The sequence below is a fragment of the Sphaeramia orbicularis genome, chromosome 21 (genome assembly GCF_902148855.1).
Source record: "Sphaeramia orbicularis chromosome 21, fSphaOr1.1, whole genome shotgun sequence".
Taxonomy (NCBI): Eukaryota; Metazoa; Chordata; class Actinopteri; order Kurtiformes; family Apogonidae; genus Sphaeramia; species Sphaeramia orbicularis.
In genome coordinates, this window is record NC_043977.1 from 40,646,023 (window position 1) to 40,663,562 (window position 17,540).

At 36.1% G+C, this 17,540-nt stretch overlaps 1 protein-coding gene across 1 annotated transcript in view; it reads right to left on the minus strand.

Moving 5' to 3' along the window:
* The window catches only part of cryl1 (crystallin, lambda 1), a 49,341-nt gene that overhangs the window by 17,866 nt on the left and 13,935 nt on the right, over positions 1 to 17,540 (minus strand). The window contains exons 4-6 of the mRNA XM_030125304.1: positions 14,861 to 15,022; positions 12,937 to 13,032; positions 11,294 to 11,392 (exon numbers count right to left, since the gene is read on the minus strand). Of these exons, the coding sequence (XP_029981164.1) occupies positions 11,294 to 11,392; positions 12,937 to 13,032; positions 14,861 to 15,022 (357 nt within the window). The remainder of the gene's footprint in view (positions 1 to 11,293; positions 11,393 to 12,936; positions 13,033 to 14,860; positions 15,023 to 17,540) is intronic.

Below are 17,540 nucleotides of genomic sequence, written 5' to 3' on the forward strand. Positions count from 1 at the left end.
TAAAAAAAACAGGAAGTGTTTTGGATCAATTTGTTCCCGACAAAATGGCAGTCATATAGAGCATACTATATAAATAAAAATGGTTTATGTCAAGAAACGTTTATTTTTCCTATGTATGGAGACTTATGGGACACCCTGTATAGAACCCCCCCCCCAGCACTGCCTGTTTTTATGATATATGTACATGTTCTGTGTTACCTTGGCTTTTAATTCACTATGTTGTTTCTTCTTCCATGTTCTTGTCATTTTGTTTTATAAAGTGCTACTTGTGTTTTTTTTAATTGTGCTGTTTTTATGATCATGTTGATATTCTAATTGTCATGTATTTCATTCAACTATAGATGTGTTAATATACAGCATTTGCATTGGACTTGCTAATTTAATTGGTTTAACTCTACCCTGTGAAGGCATCTTTCTCATCTTTGTGAAGATGAAAATATTCAGTTTTGCACTGTACTGAGAAAACTTCACGATGATAAAAAAAAACCCCAAACCCTTTAAGTAGTTCCAGCTCCTTCCAGGGTTAATTTTAACACTTCAACAGCATAGTGCCATTTTTGGCAGCTTTGACCTAAGGGTCCCTCAGAGTTATAGGCAATTCTCCTCCACAGAAGCCGCACAAGTAAAGCACAAGCAAGTGATCTGCGCTCAGTATGGAATGTCATGCAGATATGAGTCTGAGCTTCCTCAAGCCTGTGTGAAGACGCAAATATCACATGCTACATGCGTGGATAACATGTTAGAGCCACAGACATGGTAGTCTGTTCCATTTCCTTGAGATAAATAATTCTCAGAAGCAGGGAACTGAATGATAGGACTGCAGCTGCTTTTGTTTTCAGCCTGTAAGAAGCACAGGCACACTTGACTCTTTAAGAACCACTCAAGAAACCACAGTTACTCAAGGAGAAGCATAACAAAACTTAAAAGTCCAAACCCTGACAAGCCCAGGGTCTTTGCTGCCAAGGTTTTATATTCCATTAAAAGACTTAGGTGCAGCACCCAACCATTTTGAACAGCACATGATGTTTTATAAGTATAGTTATGCGTCTAAAACTATGAAAAATACATTTGTTTTAGTCCTCAGGAACTAAAAGCTCCATAAACTCAGGGGATATCTTCTTCCAACCTGCAGTTGCATTGTTTCACAACACACTGCACATCTATCATTTATTTGAAATGTAGTTTTTGCAGGGTGGTAGAACTGGATTTTCACTTTGGTCTCTCCATATATAGTCTAGATGAAAAAAAAAAAAATCCTTTGAAAATGGCTCTTTCCAAACATTACAGTAAATCTGTTGTATCTGTGAATCAGATTTTTCAAACTGTACTTCTGCAACAACAACAAAAAAAGCAACTTACAGTGGAGTAGACACACCCCGGGCTAGTGCACAAACCCATTAGAGGTTGTATGTTACTCTAACAGAATCATTTATCTGTCACTAAGGTTACTGAAGAATTCATTGATGGTAAGATGACTAAGCTAGATAGAAACGTGACAAAGCTACTGTAGCTATGGAGGCTGTTCCTGCAGTGAGTCTGCGCTAAAAACAAAAAACTAAAACCAAATCTTCACTCTGTTTTTTTGCAAAAAAATCTGAACCCAGGACCTTCTTGCTGTGAGGTGACAGTGCTATCCACTGCACCACCATGTCATCCCAAAGTTGAATTTACTAAACTTAATATAAACTAAAATATGGTGTCATAAATTGGAGATCTGGCTCCTTTGGTTTCTATTAAAAAAAAAAAAAAAAAAAACAGAGAAAAAGGTCTATTTTTCTGCTGTCTTTACTCATGCTTTTAAAAATTGGGTAAAAATATTGACCATATTATCCAAATATTTGCAAATGTCAGAATAGGCCCAATAGTTTCAAATAACAGGTTTATACTAATGGTCACCAGTCCATCAATTACAGCTAGTAAATTTTGCAAGCACCCTCTCCCCTTGATCCTTTAGTTGTGCACACAGGAAATTCATTGTATTTTTTCATTGTGCACTAAATGAACCAATGCGATAGCGTTATGTTAAGGGTCAAAGATCATCACCTGGCGTTTGCTCAGGAACTATGAACTAGCATGACAGAGGTTCTGTGAAAGGAGGGAAAACAAACAATTTCCATTCAGAATGGCAAGATGATTTATATATTTTTTTTTTATCTTAGTGAAAGGTAAGGGTGTATGCATGCTTTGGTGTCAACTCCCCAAATCAGGCAAAGTGGAGCAACACAACACAAACATTAGACCAGGGGTGTCAAACATGCGGCCCGAGGGCCAAATCCAGCTCGCCAAAGGGTCCATTCTGGCCCATGGGATGAATTTGTGAAATGCAAAAATTACACTGAAGATATTAATCATTTTAGTTCAGGTTCCACATTCAGAACAATTCAATCTCAAGTGGGTCAGAACCAGTAAAATACGATTATAATAACCTATAAATAATGACAACTCAAAATTTTTCTCTTTGTAAATGCAAACATTTTTATGTAATTTTACTGTATTTCTACTAAAACAAGCTATCATTTCTCATAAAAAAAGAATAACCTGAACAAATATGAACCTGAAATGTCTTAAGAAGTGCAATTTTACCATTATTCTGCCTGTTATTAAATGTTTTGTGTATTTGTTGATCCACTGTGATCTGTAAGTTATAAAGTACATGTGTAAATGTTAAACTGAAGCATAAAACTTAAAATTGCACTTATTTTTCCAAAGAAATGTCAGTTTGTTTCTGTTATTCACATTGTTTTAAAGGATAGTTTATAGATGTAAATGTTTTAATACTGTAATTTTACTTTTTTTACTATAAAACATGGAGAAAAGTTTGGAGTTACATTGCCTGTATATTATTATGTTATTAATTTACTGGTTAGGCCCACTGCAGATCAAATTTGGCTAAATGTGGCCCCTGAACTAAAATGAGTTTGACACCCCTGCATTAGACATTCACAGACAGCTGCCCAGCGAAGAGTACACTCACAGTTGGAGAGTGACTGAGCTGAAACTAGAATTGAAGGCCTGGCAATCACTCTTCACTACCCTACAGCTAAAAATACAACAGGGCTGTGAAATGAACTTAACATTAATCAGGCATATTATACATTGCAGCATTTTTTTTTCTGTCGTTATCAGAAGCTGTAGGGAAAGTGTCAAAGATCTACTATCACCAGATTGGAAACCACCACTTCATGTGATCTTTCATTTTCTTCCATCATTGTTTTATCAGTATGAAATTCAAGACAGTTATCATCTGTTTGATCTGTCAGTTCCATGATTTTAGCCCAAATAAAAGCCCTCAAGTTGGATGTACAATCTGACTTGTCTTTAGCTCTTCAGTACATGGATCTTCACCACAACTGAGTGACCACTGGTTTATAATATATAATATAATATAACTTATATAACTTAACATCAAATGTTATTACTCTGTCACGGAAATGATCAGTATACCTCAAATTAATGTGTGGATTCCTGAATTATCTACACTACAAGCATTACATGTTTTTTTTACATAAACTATCAGGGATAATCAAACCCTCTTTCACAATATCTGAGGTCTGTTTAGGCAAGGCAAGGCAAGGCAGATTTATTTGTATAGCACAATTCATACACAGGGCAATTCACAGTGCTATACAAAAATGGAAAAGAGACAGGTTAAAAACACACAATTACAATTAAAACGTAATCAGTAAAACATAAATAATAATCAATGAAAACAAAGTAAAAGAGAAGAGTGCAGATAGAACCCTTTCAGTTGTTCTATGCACAGTTGAACAGAGCTGTTTTCAGCCTGGACTTAAACATTGTCAAGGTAGAGGCCTGTCTCACATTTATAGGTTATCTAAAGAGGATGGACTTCATGATTATATATATATATAAGTAACCCTCAGTACAATGAACATCTGTGTTTCAGTGTTAAACGTTTGGGTGCTGGTTCAAGTCTCTTGTATTTTTGTAGGTTTATATTTTGTTAAGATGAAGTTAAAATAAATAAAGAATTCTCTTTCTATGTTAAATAAACAGGGAGTGCTCTGTACTGGTGACAGACACTGAGAAACAGAAATAGATGACAAGGTGATTTAAAGGTACAAGCAACACAACAAAGTCAACTGTGAACTGCCCTGTAATGGCTCCTATGTCAGTGAGATTTATCACCTTAACAAGGTGAAGGTGAACACAGACTCTTATTTGACAAAAAAGTGGCCTCATTTTGTCTACAAATAGAGAAACTGATGATAAAGAGAACAATAATAAATAGCTCTGGCGGTACACATGCTTGTTTATTAAGTTAATGACGATATTCTGGGCTCATGCGTCATAAATATGTAGTCAGATAAGTTTTATTATTAACGCACAGTAGCACATAACACGCAACTCAAAGAAATGTTTCCTGGTTGTTTAAAGCCACATGATAAAATGAATGGTTTACTGGCATTTCCAGGTCATCTTCTAATGTTACCAACAGTGACTAAGTTTAATAATACACACTATTACTCCAAATATGATAATATTCTGAATTTGATAGGTGTCATGTGAACAGAATATTCCATTTGGATGTTCTTGATCAGGCCCTTTTCAGAATGGAGCTTTTCTCACTCAGGCATGTGTGATATACTGTTATTATTTCAGTTTAAGGAGGATCCTTTGGACAGGTATGTGTTGTTCTCATAAAATTAATCTAACTGGTGCACTTTATCACAGGTTCCAACAAGTGCTGAACAAATATCAAAAGGCTGACCTTTTCCAGTGGGTATCTGAGGAAATAAAACAGGGAGTTCACGCAATGAAAAACTTCAGAAAAACAAACAAACACTACAGCTGTGGTCGAAAGTTTTGACAGTGACCTAAAGTGACTCATTCATTCATTCATTTTCTGAACTCGCTTTATCCTCACTAGGGTCACGGGGGTTGCTGGAGCCTATCTCAGCTACTTATGGGGGAAGGCGGGGTTCACCCTGGACATGTCACCAGTTCATCACAGGGCTGAACATATAGAGACAAACAGTCACTCTCACATTCACACCTATGGACAATTTAGATTAACCGATTAACCTATCAGTGCATGTCTTTGGATGGTGGGAGGAAGCCGGAGTACCCGAAGAGAACCCACGCAGACACAGGGAGAACATGAAAACTCCACACAGAAAGGTCCCGCCCCCATCGACTGGTGTTGGAATCAAACCCAGGACCTTCTTGCTGTGAGGCACCAGTGCAATCCGCTGCATCACTGTGTCGCACCTCCAAACTGACTCATCTGCATAAATGTGATTTATTTATTCTCAAACCTCTACGCACCTCTGAAAAAAAAATTTGAAGCAGCAAATTTACAAAAACACAATTAGTGTTACTGCCAAAACCTTTGGACTGTATCTTTAATGTGGCACACAAGGCTCCATGTGAGCAGGAATATTAGAGGATTATTCATTTTCATTAGTTGTGAAAAGTACTTATTGGAAATTTTTCCTTTTTTAATACAAGAGCCAAAACTGATCTATTTAATGCATGGAAATGTGACCAGTGACTTCTTATATGTAGATCTATATGTTTAACATATGATGTGTCAGCTGCAAACAGTTCAAAGTTACAAATATGTTGTAAATGCTTTTTCTTTTCCAGCATGGCACGAAAATATAAAATCACAAGTCACTAGGACCACCTTTTACAATCAAATAATTATAGAATTATTTATTTATAGATATTATTATGTTACCCTAACAATAATAATGACTCCATGACATGAATCTGCTTTGGTTCAGCGGAACAAACTTATGATGAAATTTGATGTGCTAGGCGTCACACCCATGTTGTTGTACAGTAAGTTTGTGTGGCATACTTGACTCATGATGTTTATCGTTTCACAAGTCTTGTTTTGCTGTGTTTTGTTGTGCGTTGATTTACTGATTGCTGACTACCGGCAGCTGCAACCGGCTGCAACCGGTAATTATCTTACATAATGTGTGTTTGTGCTTCTGAATAGAAATTATTGTGAGAATCAATATGAATGTTTAAACACAAAAGTGAGGAACTGAAACACAAAGTAAAGACATTTTAGCCAGTCCTCACCTATGGATGGATCTTGAAAAGGTTATATGAAGTAGAGAAAACAGGGGTGTATGAGTTACTCATTTGGTAGTATTACAGTAGATGTAGAGGGGTTACTGTCTTCATTTGGATCCAAACAAACCTTTAAAAGATGCAGTGTGCAAGACTTAGTAGGTTTTGGAAGAAATTGAAAATAATATTCATAGTTATGTTTTCATTAGAGTATAATCACATGAAACTAAGAATGGTTGTGTTTCCGTTATCTTACAATGACCCATTTCCATCTACAAAGGGCTACGGTCACTATTGACAGTCCACCATGTTTCTACACTATAAGTATAAAAATAGGACCAATGGCCCTGTGGCTTACCGGCCAAATTAAAAGCTTTGGGAAATGTATCCAGATGCCATTTATTATCACCCAGTTCTGTGTATTTATTATATTACAGAAATAGCCCATGTTTTGGTCATATTCCAATCAGATCTGTAAAAAATTCAAATTCCAACTTGATATCATTGATACTGATTTATTGGATCAATCCACTTCCTATCTCTTATAATGGGAAAATTTTTCAAAATTGCACCAAATCCAGAATCAGATCAGGATCAAAATAATTTCAATACCTTGTGTTGACATCATCATAAAGAAGCTGTATACCAAGTTTGAAGTCAATCAGAACTGGAGTTTCAGAGAAGACGATTGAAAATTTTACCCCATAAGAGCCCATGTAAAATTTTCCGTAAGTTCCCAGATCCAGAAGAAGATCCTGATCAGCATGTGGCCATTATGTTTTGGTCATCTCCCCATCAGGGCTGGACTGTAGAAATTTTAACTTGATATCATTTATATTTACTGAGTTATTGCATCGATCCACTTCCTATCTCTTATGATGGGGAAATTTTTCAAAGTCGCACCAAATCCAGATTCAGATCCAGATTCAAATAATTTCACTAACTTTTGTTGACATCATCATAAAGAAGCTGTATACCAAGTTTGAAGTCAAACGGAATTGTAGTTTCGGAGAAGAAGATGATTGAAATTTTTGTACCGGACAACAGACGACAACGACAGACACCACCGCTGCCGGACACCGCATGACGACAATAGCTTACGGCCTGTCGGCCGGTAAGCTAAAGACGTGTGCAAACTCATTGCACACGCAAAAAAACGTACAAACTGATTTACTAACAGTGCACACTTATGGTTGTGTCTTTCAAAGGTGCAAAATAGCGCGTCTGCATCCAGTTAGTACGTTTACCGCGACGAATATGCAATATGGGGAGAGAGGAGAAAACGTAAATATAGTAATTTAGCACACTCAAAGTGATTTATCAAACCCAAAAGCAATTTTGCTCATAGAAACTGCGTCTATATTTAACACATCTCAAAGGGAGAGGCAAACGGTGTGTATGGGTAATTGCGCACACACGGCTGTGGTTATTGTCGCAAGAAGGAGACATCAAAATGAAACAAGACGCAGAGAATGCATTTTTCCTCATTTCTCGAATGAATGAGGAAACACATTAAAACACACTGCCTATCCAGCCTTGTCATTTTTTTTTAGCTGTTGGAGGAAGTCACAACAGATTTGGATCCAGCAATGAGAAGTAGTCATGCATTACCTGCAATGACAAATCTCCTGGCAAGTTTACATTTTTTTGCATCTGGGTATTTCCAGGGACGTGCTCTTCGCAGAACATCAACTGCACCTTTTCCTCAATGCTGGTCAGAGGCATCTCATCCACTGTGACCCCACCTGTTTTATTTGCTGATGCTCTATTATATGCCAATTTTTCTTTTGTTCTTCTTATAATATATAGACATCTTCATTTCACTTCATCCACTGTTCGCATCGTTTTACCAACAGCATTTACTTTGTCACAGATTTCCTCCCATATAGCGTTCTTTTGTGCGATCGTCACATTTCTTTGCTGTAGCTCATTTAAATGTTTATTTGCTTCATATACCAACCCCTCAAATTCTAGACGGTCAAATTTAGCTTTGGACTTTTGTCTCTCCTAACTCGCCGTGCTGCAAACCAACAAAAAACACACAAAACCCTTAATTAAATACATGTGTCTCCAACATGATTGACCTATTGTCATTTACGCAATCACTCTTAGCAAATCACCACAAACTGCAGTTCAACCCCACACGCAAAATTCTAGATTGCACACGCAAATTAGTACAAGCAAATTAGGATCTTAGTTGATCCGGCCCCATGTGTTTTGTAAGTCACAAAAAAAAAGTTATTGAGGCAGGTGTAGAACTGATCTGTGAGGTGAAATTACTGTTACTGCCAAAGGAGTCTGGGGCCTTTGAAGAAAGTAATTAACAGATAGAAGAGAGTGTCCGACAAGTTAAAACTGGATAAATACTTCATGTAATCACCTTTTGTTTGTGTGATACAGTTAGTGTCCATCTAATACAGCTATACTTTGTAACTTGAGTGACAGGACAGGAGGGGAAATGTTGGTTTATCTGAGAAAATGCCATTTTTTGTTACACATCACTGCTCCAACTGTTCTTTTGGGTTAAATGATCAGTTTGTGTGAGAGTTTGTTTGTTGGTTTTGAAATGAGTGACAGCGTTCGTTCATACTCACAGAAGCAAGAGATGATTCATTATATTTGAATATATGTTGTAATCTAACAACATTCAACCCCCCCCCCCCAAACAACTTTTGTTACATCCGTAGTCACAAGATTCCGCATTTTGATAACATGTGTCTTTAAATATGAACAGTTTGCCATTTTTGAGACCATATGAAAACAGTGTGGCGTGTTCACAGATGGACAATTCCCAGTTGAACTGCAAAACTATAAGACTGCTTACAAAGCAGGGAGGGTTGAACAAAAATATGTTACAGGTTATATTTTGTAAAGTATAGAATCAAGTGTTTTTGGAGTTTGACACTTTGTACACCATATATTTCTCACCTTGGATGGCAATTACGCTGTGGTATGTTATTATGTGACAGGTGTGAAAGGGGGTGAGCGCTGCATCATTTGTCACTGTGAGGACAGAAACTTAATTATGGAAGATTTACAGCTGCAGTCAGGCCTGAGGAAACCCATGGGTTGAGTTAAACATATTTCTTTTAGAGAGTCTTTTTACTGTTCTTAATGTTTCCACACTGAATTGTAAGCCCATTGTCATGTGGATTTTGAAACCCAAGTACATAAATATTATTATCATTATTTGCAGCCCAAATAACAGTGAAATGGTTCAGGTATCACAGCACACAAGTTAACCTCCAGTGAAATCTTTTTGTCATTATCATTCTGAACATTTCTTCCAAGGCTGATCATGTTATTATGGCTGTCACCAGAGGCTAAGGCTCATTTACGCTCATTGCTTTTCATTTGGAAGGAGAGCATGTGGATAATGGCTGAGGTGAACTGACAAGAGGCTTCCTCCTTTTTGCCTCTATTACAAACCCATCAGCAGCTCCACTCAGACACACAAAGCCTTTGCCTATGAGGAGCTCTTGGCCAGAAAACACAGAATGAAATGTGCTTCTGTCTGTGCTTTTTGTCTCCACTAAGTAGCCGCATTCATACTGTATATCTGAATGAAAACATTGTAATGAGCCACCAAAAAAATTTAAAAAAATTAAAAATAAATCACTGTCTGTTCCTCTCCTAAAGGTGAAAATTAAAGTGTGTTTTTCTTTAACCTTCAAAAATAAAATTGGCATTATAAATCTAACCTCCATTTTAACCCATAAAGGCCCAGTGCTACTTTTGTGTCAGTTTCGAAATGAATTTTCTCTATATCTAACCATTCATAAGTGATTTGTCACCACTTATTATAATATTATCTTCTGTACTTTGTATTTTATCAGTATAAATCAAGTATTTTTCCTACATTTAATTTACTGATCATGAAGATGTTCATAAAAGATCAGATTAAAGTCGAGGGTTATTACATCCAAAACAGAGAAAACTGCAGAAAAAGTAACTTTTTCAGTTAAATCTATCATTAACTGAACATTAAACAAGCATCTCCATCCACTGTCACTGATTCAACTCCATGGGTTTTACTGATGAATAAGGTTACGCTGTTTCCACGTTCACTACGGAGCCTCTGAACGTCCAAATGGGTCATATCTGATGACCATGAAAAGATGAATAACTACATTTTACACCAATTATTTACATGTATTGATAGGATTAGTGGAACAACAGGTATTAAACAGTTTAGATCAACAGATGGTGATGGATGTTTGGGTCTTTATGGGTTAAGACAACTGGTATTTAATGTAATAAAACCTTATTGTGACCTTGGTATCATTTTGATCGCTGTTTGTATTTTTCTGTAATAAACTTGTTTAATAATGCCTTTTTATCTGAGAAACAGTAAAATACAGAGCAGGGTAATATGGTGACACAAATCAGTAAATGATTTATGGTTTTTAATTGATTTTTTTTAAACTTAGGGCAAAACACAACTCGATAATTGTTTTATTTATTCAAACTATATACTGAACATGTGCAATATCAGCAAACAATAAAAACACAGCTCTTGCTAAGGTGCCTCTATGCATTATTTCATTTTTAAGCTTTTTTTTTTAGAATGATAAGTCTCTATATGATGCACTAATCTCAAGATCACAATTTAGGATTTTTTCAAAATATAATAAAAACTTTACAAACTTTGCAAAACTTTATAAAATAATTCACTACACTCCACAGCCATAGTTAATGCTAGATTAATTATCAATACTTTGATGTGCTCTCATTTGGATTATTACAGTGCAATTAGTTAAAAATATAGCTACTCATCTTTCTTCATAGACAACTTTAATTTACCTAAATTGAATTGTCTTAAAACTCACCTTTATATAATATTGTTTTTTGAATAATGATAGCTTATGCGTGAGACCAAACATCATATACTCAAACTTTTTTTTGCATATCTTAGCATGTCTTTCAATTTAATATTATTGTAGGTTTTATTATCACTCTTATTTACATATTTTCTTCCGTGTCTTTCAAAATTCTTACGATAAAAGCTTAGAACATTTTGTAACCTGGCTTTAGAAAAGTGATATATAACCAGTGCTATTAAGTGCTACTTATTTTAATTTGATGCTTTTTCAATGTCATATCAGGTATGCTATCCAAAAAAAACCAACACATCTGGAGATGCAGGAAAAGAAAACAAAGGGTGATGTGTCTTAAAAAACAAAAACAAAAAGAAATCAGACAATTGTTCACCTTCAAATGAGCACAAGCCTCCACCTAAACTCACCTGGACCAGCCTCCAGGACTCTGCAATAATGGCCGCCTGCACTCTGTTGAGGGCGAACCCGTCTATTTCTTTCTTCAGACGGACAGGCGCCTGACCAACCTGAATCAACAGAAACCATCCATGTCAGTTACTGAACTCTGAAAAGGAAACACTTGTACTTCTGTCTGTTTTAGATAATGAAGGTATAAACAATAGGCCTCATTCATCAGTATCTTAAGCTTTTTCTTACATTTGTTCTTAAACAAAATTCCTATGAAAAAGTCTACATCAGATTGATGCACGTGCTCTTTAGCTGCAGAATGAATCATTGAACCCATTGTCTTCTTAAACTGAGTGGCTACGCCCATGATCACCAATTAGCAGGAAATTATTGTGCCTATCCCCATTAAAGGACATGAGATATTGATGCTGGCAACATTTTAAGATGCTGATGAATAAGCTCTGTTGCAGAGAATATCTATGTGTGTATTCATGTGTTACAATAGGGTTATTGAAGACCTGTAATTATGCAACATCTTGACTCTGTCTCAAAAGTCTGAGTATGCAGTAGTACAAGGTTAGATGGTCTGGTTAAGGAATACCTCTGTGAAGCTACATGAGGACAGATCATGTTGTAATAAAGCCTACCAAGTGTTAGTGAAGTTGTAATTAACTGGAAGACTTAAAGACTGAAATAAAAAAACAACAACTTTTTTTTAATAATATAAAAAATTATTTAGTATTGTAGGTCTTTGTAATATCATATTAAACTACTGCAGAACTCAAGAAAACATAAAAAGCTGATATATCACACAAACTTGTCAAATGTGCAAAGATGTGTTCTTGTGACTTTGCAGATCATGTGCATGTTCTTCCCCAAGAAAAAAATTAACACAAGAAAACACTGGTAAATGCCAGAATATTTGAGAAAACTGCATAAATGGGTTTGAAGATGTTTCCTCTGAGTTAGTGAATGAGAGACTGTGTTTAAGTCAGATTTTCTACTGTAGGAAGCTGAGCAAGTACTTTCTTTAATGGTTTGCTAGAAAAATGTTGAATGGTTTTCTACTTCTGCTCATAAAATGAAACGATAACAAAAGACATGATAGACAGCATGGGCAAATGACTCCAACACCTAACAGATACAAAATATCAAGTTTGATGAAGAAAATATTGAACGGAGCTCACTTTGAAACTATAAATGTGGATGAGATTAATTTGTAGAGTGTAGTGTACAAGTATGTGTGTATGTGTAATATGTATTTGTGCATGTGCATGTACGTTTCTCTCTAACTTCCTGGCTGTTTTTTTTCCTGTGGAATTTGTAATGTTTTTTTGGGGGGAGGTGCTTGTATAGTAAATGTAATTGTATTTATACTTTTCAAAATCTTAATAAAAAGACCTTGATCAAAAAAGAAAACATTGAATGGTTTTGGAAGTATGCTACAGGTAGATGGATGGACAGACACCATGATCCGCCTTTTACTCCAGGGGAACACTAAAAGGACATCATGAAGAAACATTCTGAAGTTAGGCTTCAGATTTTGTTAGCACTGAACAAACCATATTGCTCCAGTCATTTTGCTTGTGTCTTATTTTAACCCTCTCCATGAGCATTAGTAATCCTTAATAACAGATTAGGTTTTTGAAACTGGGAGGTTTACCTCTGTCATCAGAGCATGGGTGGTGTCCATAACAGTGGATGCAGTCTCTGGGTGAGGCACCAGTTCCACCAGTTTAACATAGTAGGGGGGATTTACCTGTGAAGCAGGAGGACATCATACATCACTACTGATTAAGTGACAGTGGGTAACGTAAGATAAGATAAGGTGCACCTTTACTGATTCCCTTCAGGGTAAATCCAAATTGACACTGCAGTAATAAAGTTGGATGATATAGGGATGTATATCCATGTACACTGCCTGACCAAAAAAAAGTCGCACATGCAATATTTCACTGCACCGCCTTTGGTTTTGATTACAGGAGACATTCACTGGATTTAACTAAGCAAATAGTTCAGATCCTTCCATCGGTAAGTACTGCAGTGGTTAATAATGTTTCAGCTGTAACAGGTTATTGAACTCTAACTGATGCAGTAAGTGTCCTCTCATGTCTTTAATGCCAAAAAGATTGGACAATGACACACACATGTTTTGGAAATGCTCAAATATCCAGCCCTTCTGGGGGAAGGTTCACTCAGCTCTCTGTGATGTGTTGGGATATGCAATCCCAAATTCTTGTCTTGTTCTGTACCTTGGACATTTGGAAGAATCAGTGCATAAAGAAGACAGATATCTAGTCAAGATCCTCCTGGTGGCCGTGAAGAAGGCCATAACAAAGAACTGGCTTAAGACTGATGCTCCGTCTTATAAACAATGGATTTCAATCATAGATGATATACTTGTCATGGAACATCTGACATGAACTGAAGTTAAAAGAAAATCTCTTTATGAAAAACTGGGGAAAATGGCTGACATTCAGACAAATGTATCTATTAAGGGTCTTTTATATTCTGACACCAACACAGGCTGTTCTTTTCATTTGTTTGTTTTTCTGTTCTTTCATTTCTTTTCCTGCTCCTCAATCTGAGGAGATTGTATTGTATTGTACTATTAAAAATTGAGAAATAAAAATTGTTTAAAAAAAAAAAAAAAAAGATTGGACAATGCCAGGATTGATCCAGATCATCAGGTTTGTGACAGAATGGTTCAGGGAGACTGACAGATCATTTCCACAAAATGGATTAGCCTCCATAAAGTCCAGACTCTAATTTGGGATATGATGAAGACTTGATGCAGCGGTCCAATTCTCCATCATCAATAATCATCCATCACTAATTAAATCACAAAATAAATGTAATTGTAATCATGCTACAGTTAGTAAGAAAAAAGGTAAAACGCTGTATTTAGTTACTGTGGAATTTTCAGATATTACTTGAGGATATTAACACAAAAACCAGTATATTCCATTACTTACATTTTCCAAAACACCAACAACAAACACTTCAAAAAAGTGATGCCAAAAAAATATTACACTGTTTTTTTCTTTTTAAAGATATAATGGTTTAATAGACTTCTTATGATAATATGATGAGAAGCTCCGCTGGCAGAAATGTGTGTTTTTTTCCTCTTTTATTTGAGTAATAAAGTTGAGTCACTACTTGTACTTTTGCTGAAAGGTTTTTTTAACTGAGACTTCCAGACTTTTGCTTGAGTAAAGAATGTGCGTCTTTTTGCCAACTCTGAATCTGAAACGTGTTCCATTTCAAAAGGAACCTAACTCTGGTTGGATGAACTGTGTGCTGTAACACTGAGGGGTCTGATTGCACAAAGAGCCCTCCAAGCATTTTAAGACACGTGGCTGGATGATGGATTAATATTCAAGTATGTACTGTATTTCTTTAGCGGTTTAGAAGGAACAAATAATAGTTTGGCATCCTTTTCACTAACTGAATGTTAAATATTGCAAAAGGTAGTCTCATATTTTAGTATACAGTAAAAAAAATATAGTAATAGTATAATTTTTGGGGTATTTTGTGTTTATTTGTTGACCTGAATATGACAAAATGCTACACAGTTTGGTACTAACCGGATGGGAGACTATGCAGCGACTTTTGTTCTGGACTTTGGAGAAGACGTTGCTTGGCACCAGACAGGAGGTGGAGCTGCTCAGGATGACGTCTTTTCCTGCAAGACGCTCGATGTCCTGGAAGACATTCTGCTTGACCTCCAGTTGTTCAAAGACACACTCCTGGTGAAAAAAACAAAACATGCACAATTATACAGTGATACAGTCAATGAGAGAACTGTCAGTTCTATTCTTTTGATACCAAATAAATGTTATTATTCTCTGTCCATGCTGCAGAACAGTGCGTTTCTGTTCCCATGTCCATTTGGAAAATAAACAATACATCTAATATTATGTAGGATAATACAATCTTCTTATTTGAAGCCTGTTTTGAATTAATGTTTGAGAGTAGCACTTAGACACCAACAACCACATTGGATTTTTGTAACAGGAGTTAGTTATTTTAATAACCAGCCTGAAGGTTTCTCAGGAATAACAATACAGTGGGGGAATAAATCAGGACTCTTTTTGCAACAAAACAAACACAAATAACATTTCATCTCCCCAAAGACATGAGGTGTGTCTGCACACTCCTTTTATCATAGGAGTGAGTGAAATGAGTATCTGAATGTCAACCATGATACAGTTTGAGCTGTAGAAATTCAGCAAATCTGACTTTCCAAAAAACCCAAAATGGTTAGGAGAGCCATTTTCACTGAGCCACCAACTGTCAGAGTAAGAAGAGTATGAAGTGTGAATTCATCTTCCTAATTAAGAAAGAATAAGAAGAGAAGAAAGACATAAAAGAGGGTCCTCAGCTGTACATGATGTATTATGATGCAAATGACATAAAAAAACTAAAATAATGTGAAAGATGCAGCAAAATGTAAATAACAAAAACGACATAAGGGACACAACAAGACATAAATGGCCAATGAGACTTAAACAACATAAAAGACAAAAATTACACTGAAGATGTAGCAAGACATAAAGAACATAAAATTAAAACAATGTAAAAGTTGTAATTTTCTGAACTGAGGAGCATTCAACTTCTCCTGTCTTGAGTTGAAGAAGTTTGGGAACCTCCACTCTAAAGAACAAGGAAAGGAGATTTGATGAATCTTTTAGTATCTCATTTAGCAGAAGATACACTGGACCAATCCTTTACTGAAAGAGTGGAGAGAATGATGAGCCTCTTTGCAACATAATGCGCTTAACAATTCACCTGAGTAAAAATATGGTTCACGCAAGGACAGTGGAGTAATAGGCTATATCAGTGTTTTTCAACCTTGGAGTCGGGACCCACCATGGGGTTGCCTGGAATTCAAATGGGGTCGCCTGGAATTTCTAGTAATTGATAAAAATAATGAAAATAAAAACATACTAATAAAAAAATTTATGGTGAGTTGACAGAGACAATACCAATATATACATAAGGCATGACAAACTCTGAAGCTGAAACTGAAGCACTGTGGTACTGTTTATCTTTGAAATGTTCATTGTGGTCAGTTTCAGATGCTGCAGCTCTTTCATAATTCATAGTTTGAGTTATTGTTTGTTCATTAATTGTCAGCCTTGTAAATCCAAGCTGGACTGACTGTACATATCCTGACCAAAAAAAAATAAAATTCTCCCTTTGTGCAGTAATCTACACCTGGCTTTTCTGCCTCTGTCCATAATAATGTACATTATATAGACTAAATGTCATCTAACATTAACTTTCATTTGCAACATAGTATAGCAAACTATTACATGATTAAAAACAAATTAATTTTAGCCAAAAAAATGTCTCAATTTTGAATGTTTGGGGTCGCCAGAAATTTGTGATGTTAAAATGGGGTCACAAGCCAAAAAAGGTAGGGAACCACTGGGCTATATGTTTGTATTAATCAAAGCCTTCAATATACATCATCAAAGTAAAATGTCTTTTTTTTTTTATGTTCGATGTACTCCTGACAGTAGAATAAGTCACAAACATATATATAAGTCTTGTACAAACAAACAAACAAACAGAAAAGCATACACTATTAAACTGCCTGAATCTTTACCACTACTTCCCTTAAATTTCAATCATCAGTGATAACATGGTAAATGGTACAGGATGGCCCCTGTGAACACATTTTTACAAACACACTGCAGGCCAAATTGTTCCTGAGACTGGAATCAACCAGTTGGAGATCCAAAATACCCCAGGTATACTTACTTTTGTATCTGACTCGACTGTGTGTGGGTAAGGAGTGGCTGACAAAAGCTGTGATGGTAGGGTAATATTGTCTTGAACGCATCGTTGCGCACACCTTACGTGCACTAACTGGCCAGACAAGCAGCATACTTTCTGAATTATATGATGATGACGTCAGTATGTAGGAGAGTCTCAGGCCTTAAACATCACGCTAGAAAAACAACTGTGTGTGTGAATGGATCCGTTGATTTGTGCTACTTTTCATCTCCTCACTTTCACAGAGAAAACAACAGATTCATATGTCAGCCATTCACCGGGTCAGACTTGACAAACAGCTATCTAAATAGAAGCAGTGAAGGACAAGGATGAAAGTAGTGGTGCTAAACTATCTGCTCATACGGCTGAGGTCAGGGGTTTACACCTCAGTGAAATGCATTCAAGTCAGCTTCTCACAAATCCAAACATTTCATTTATTTATATTTATTTATTTATTTATTGGTTTATTTAATAGGGACCATG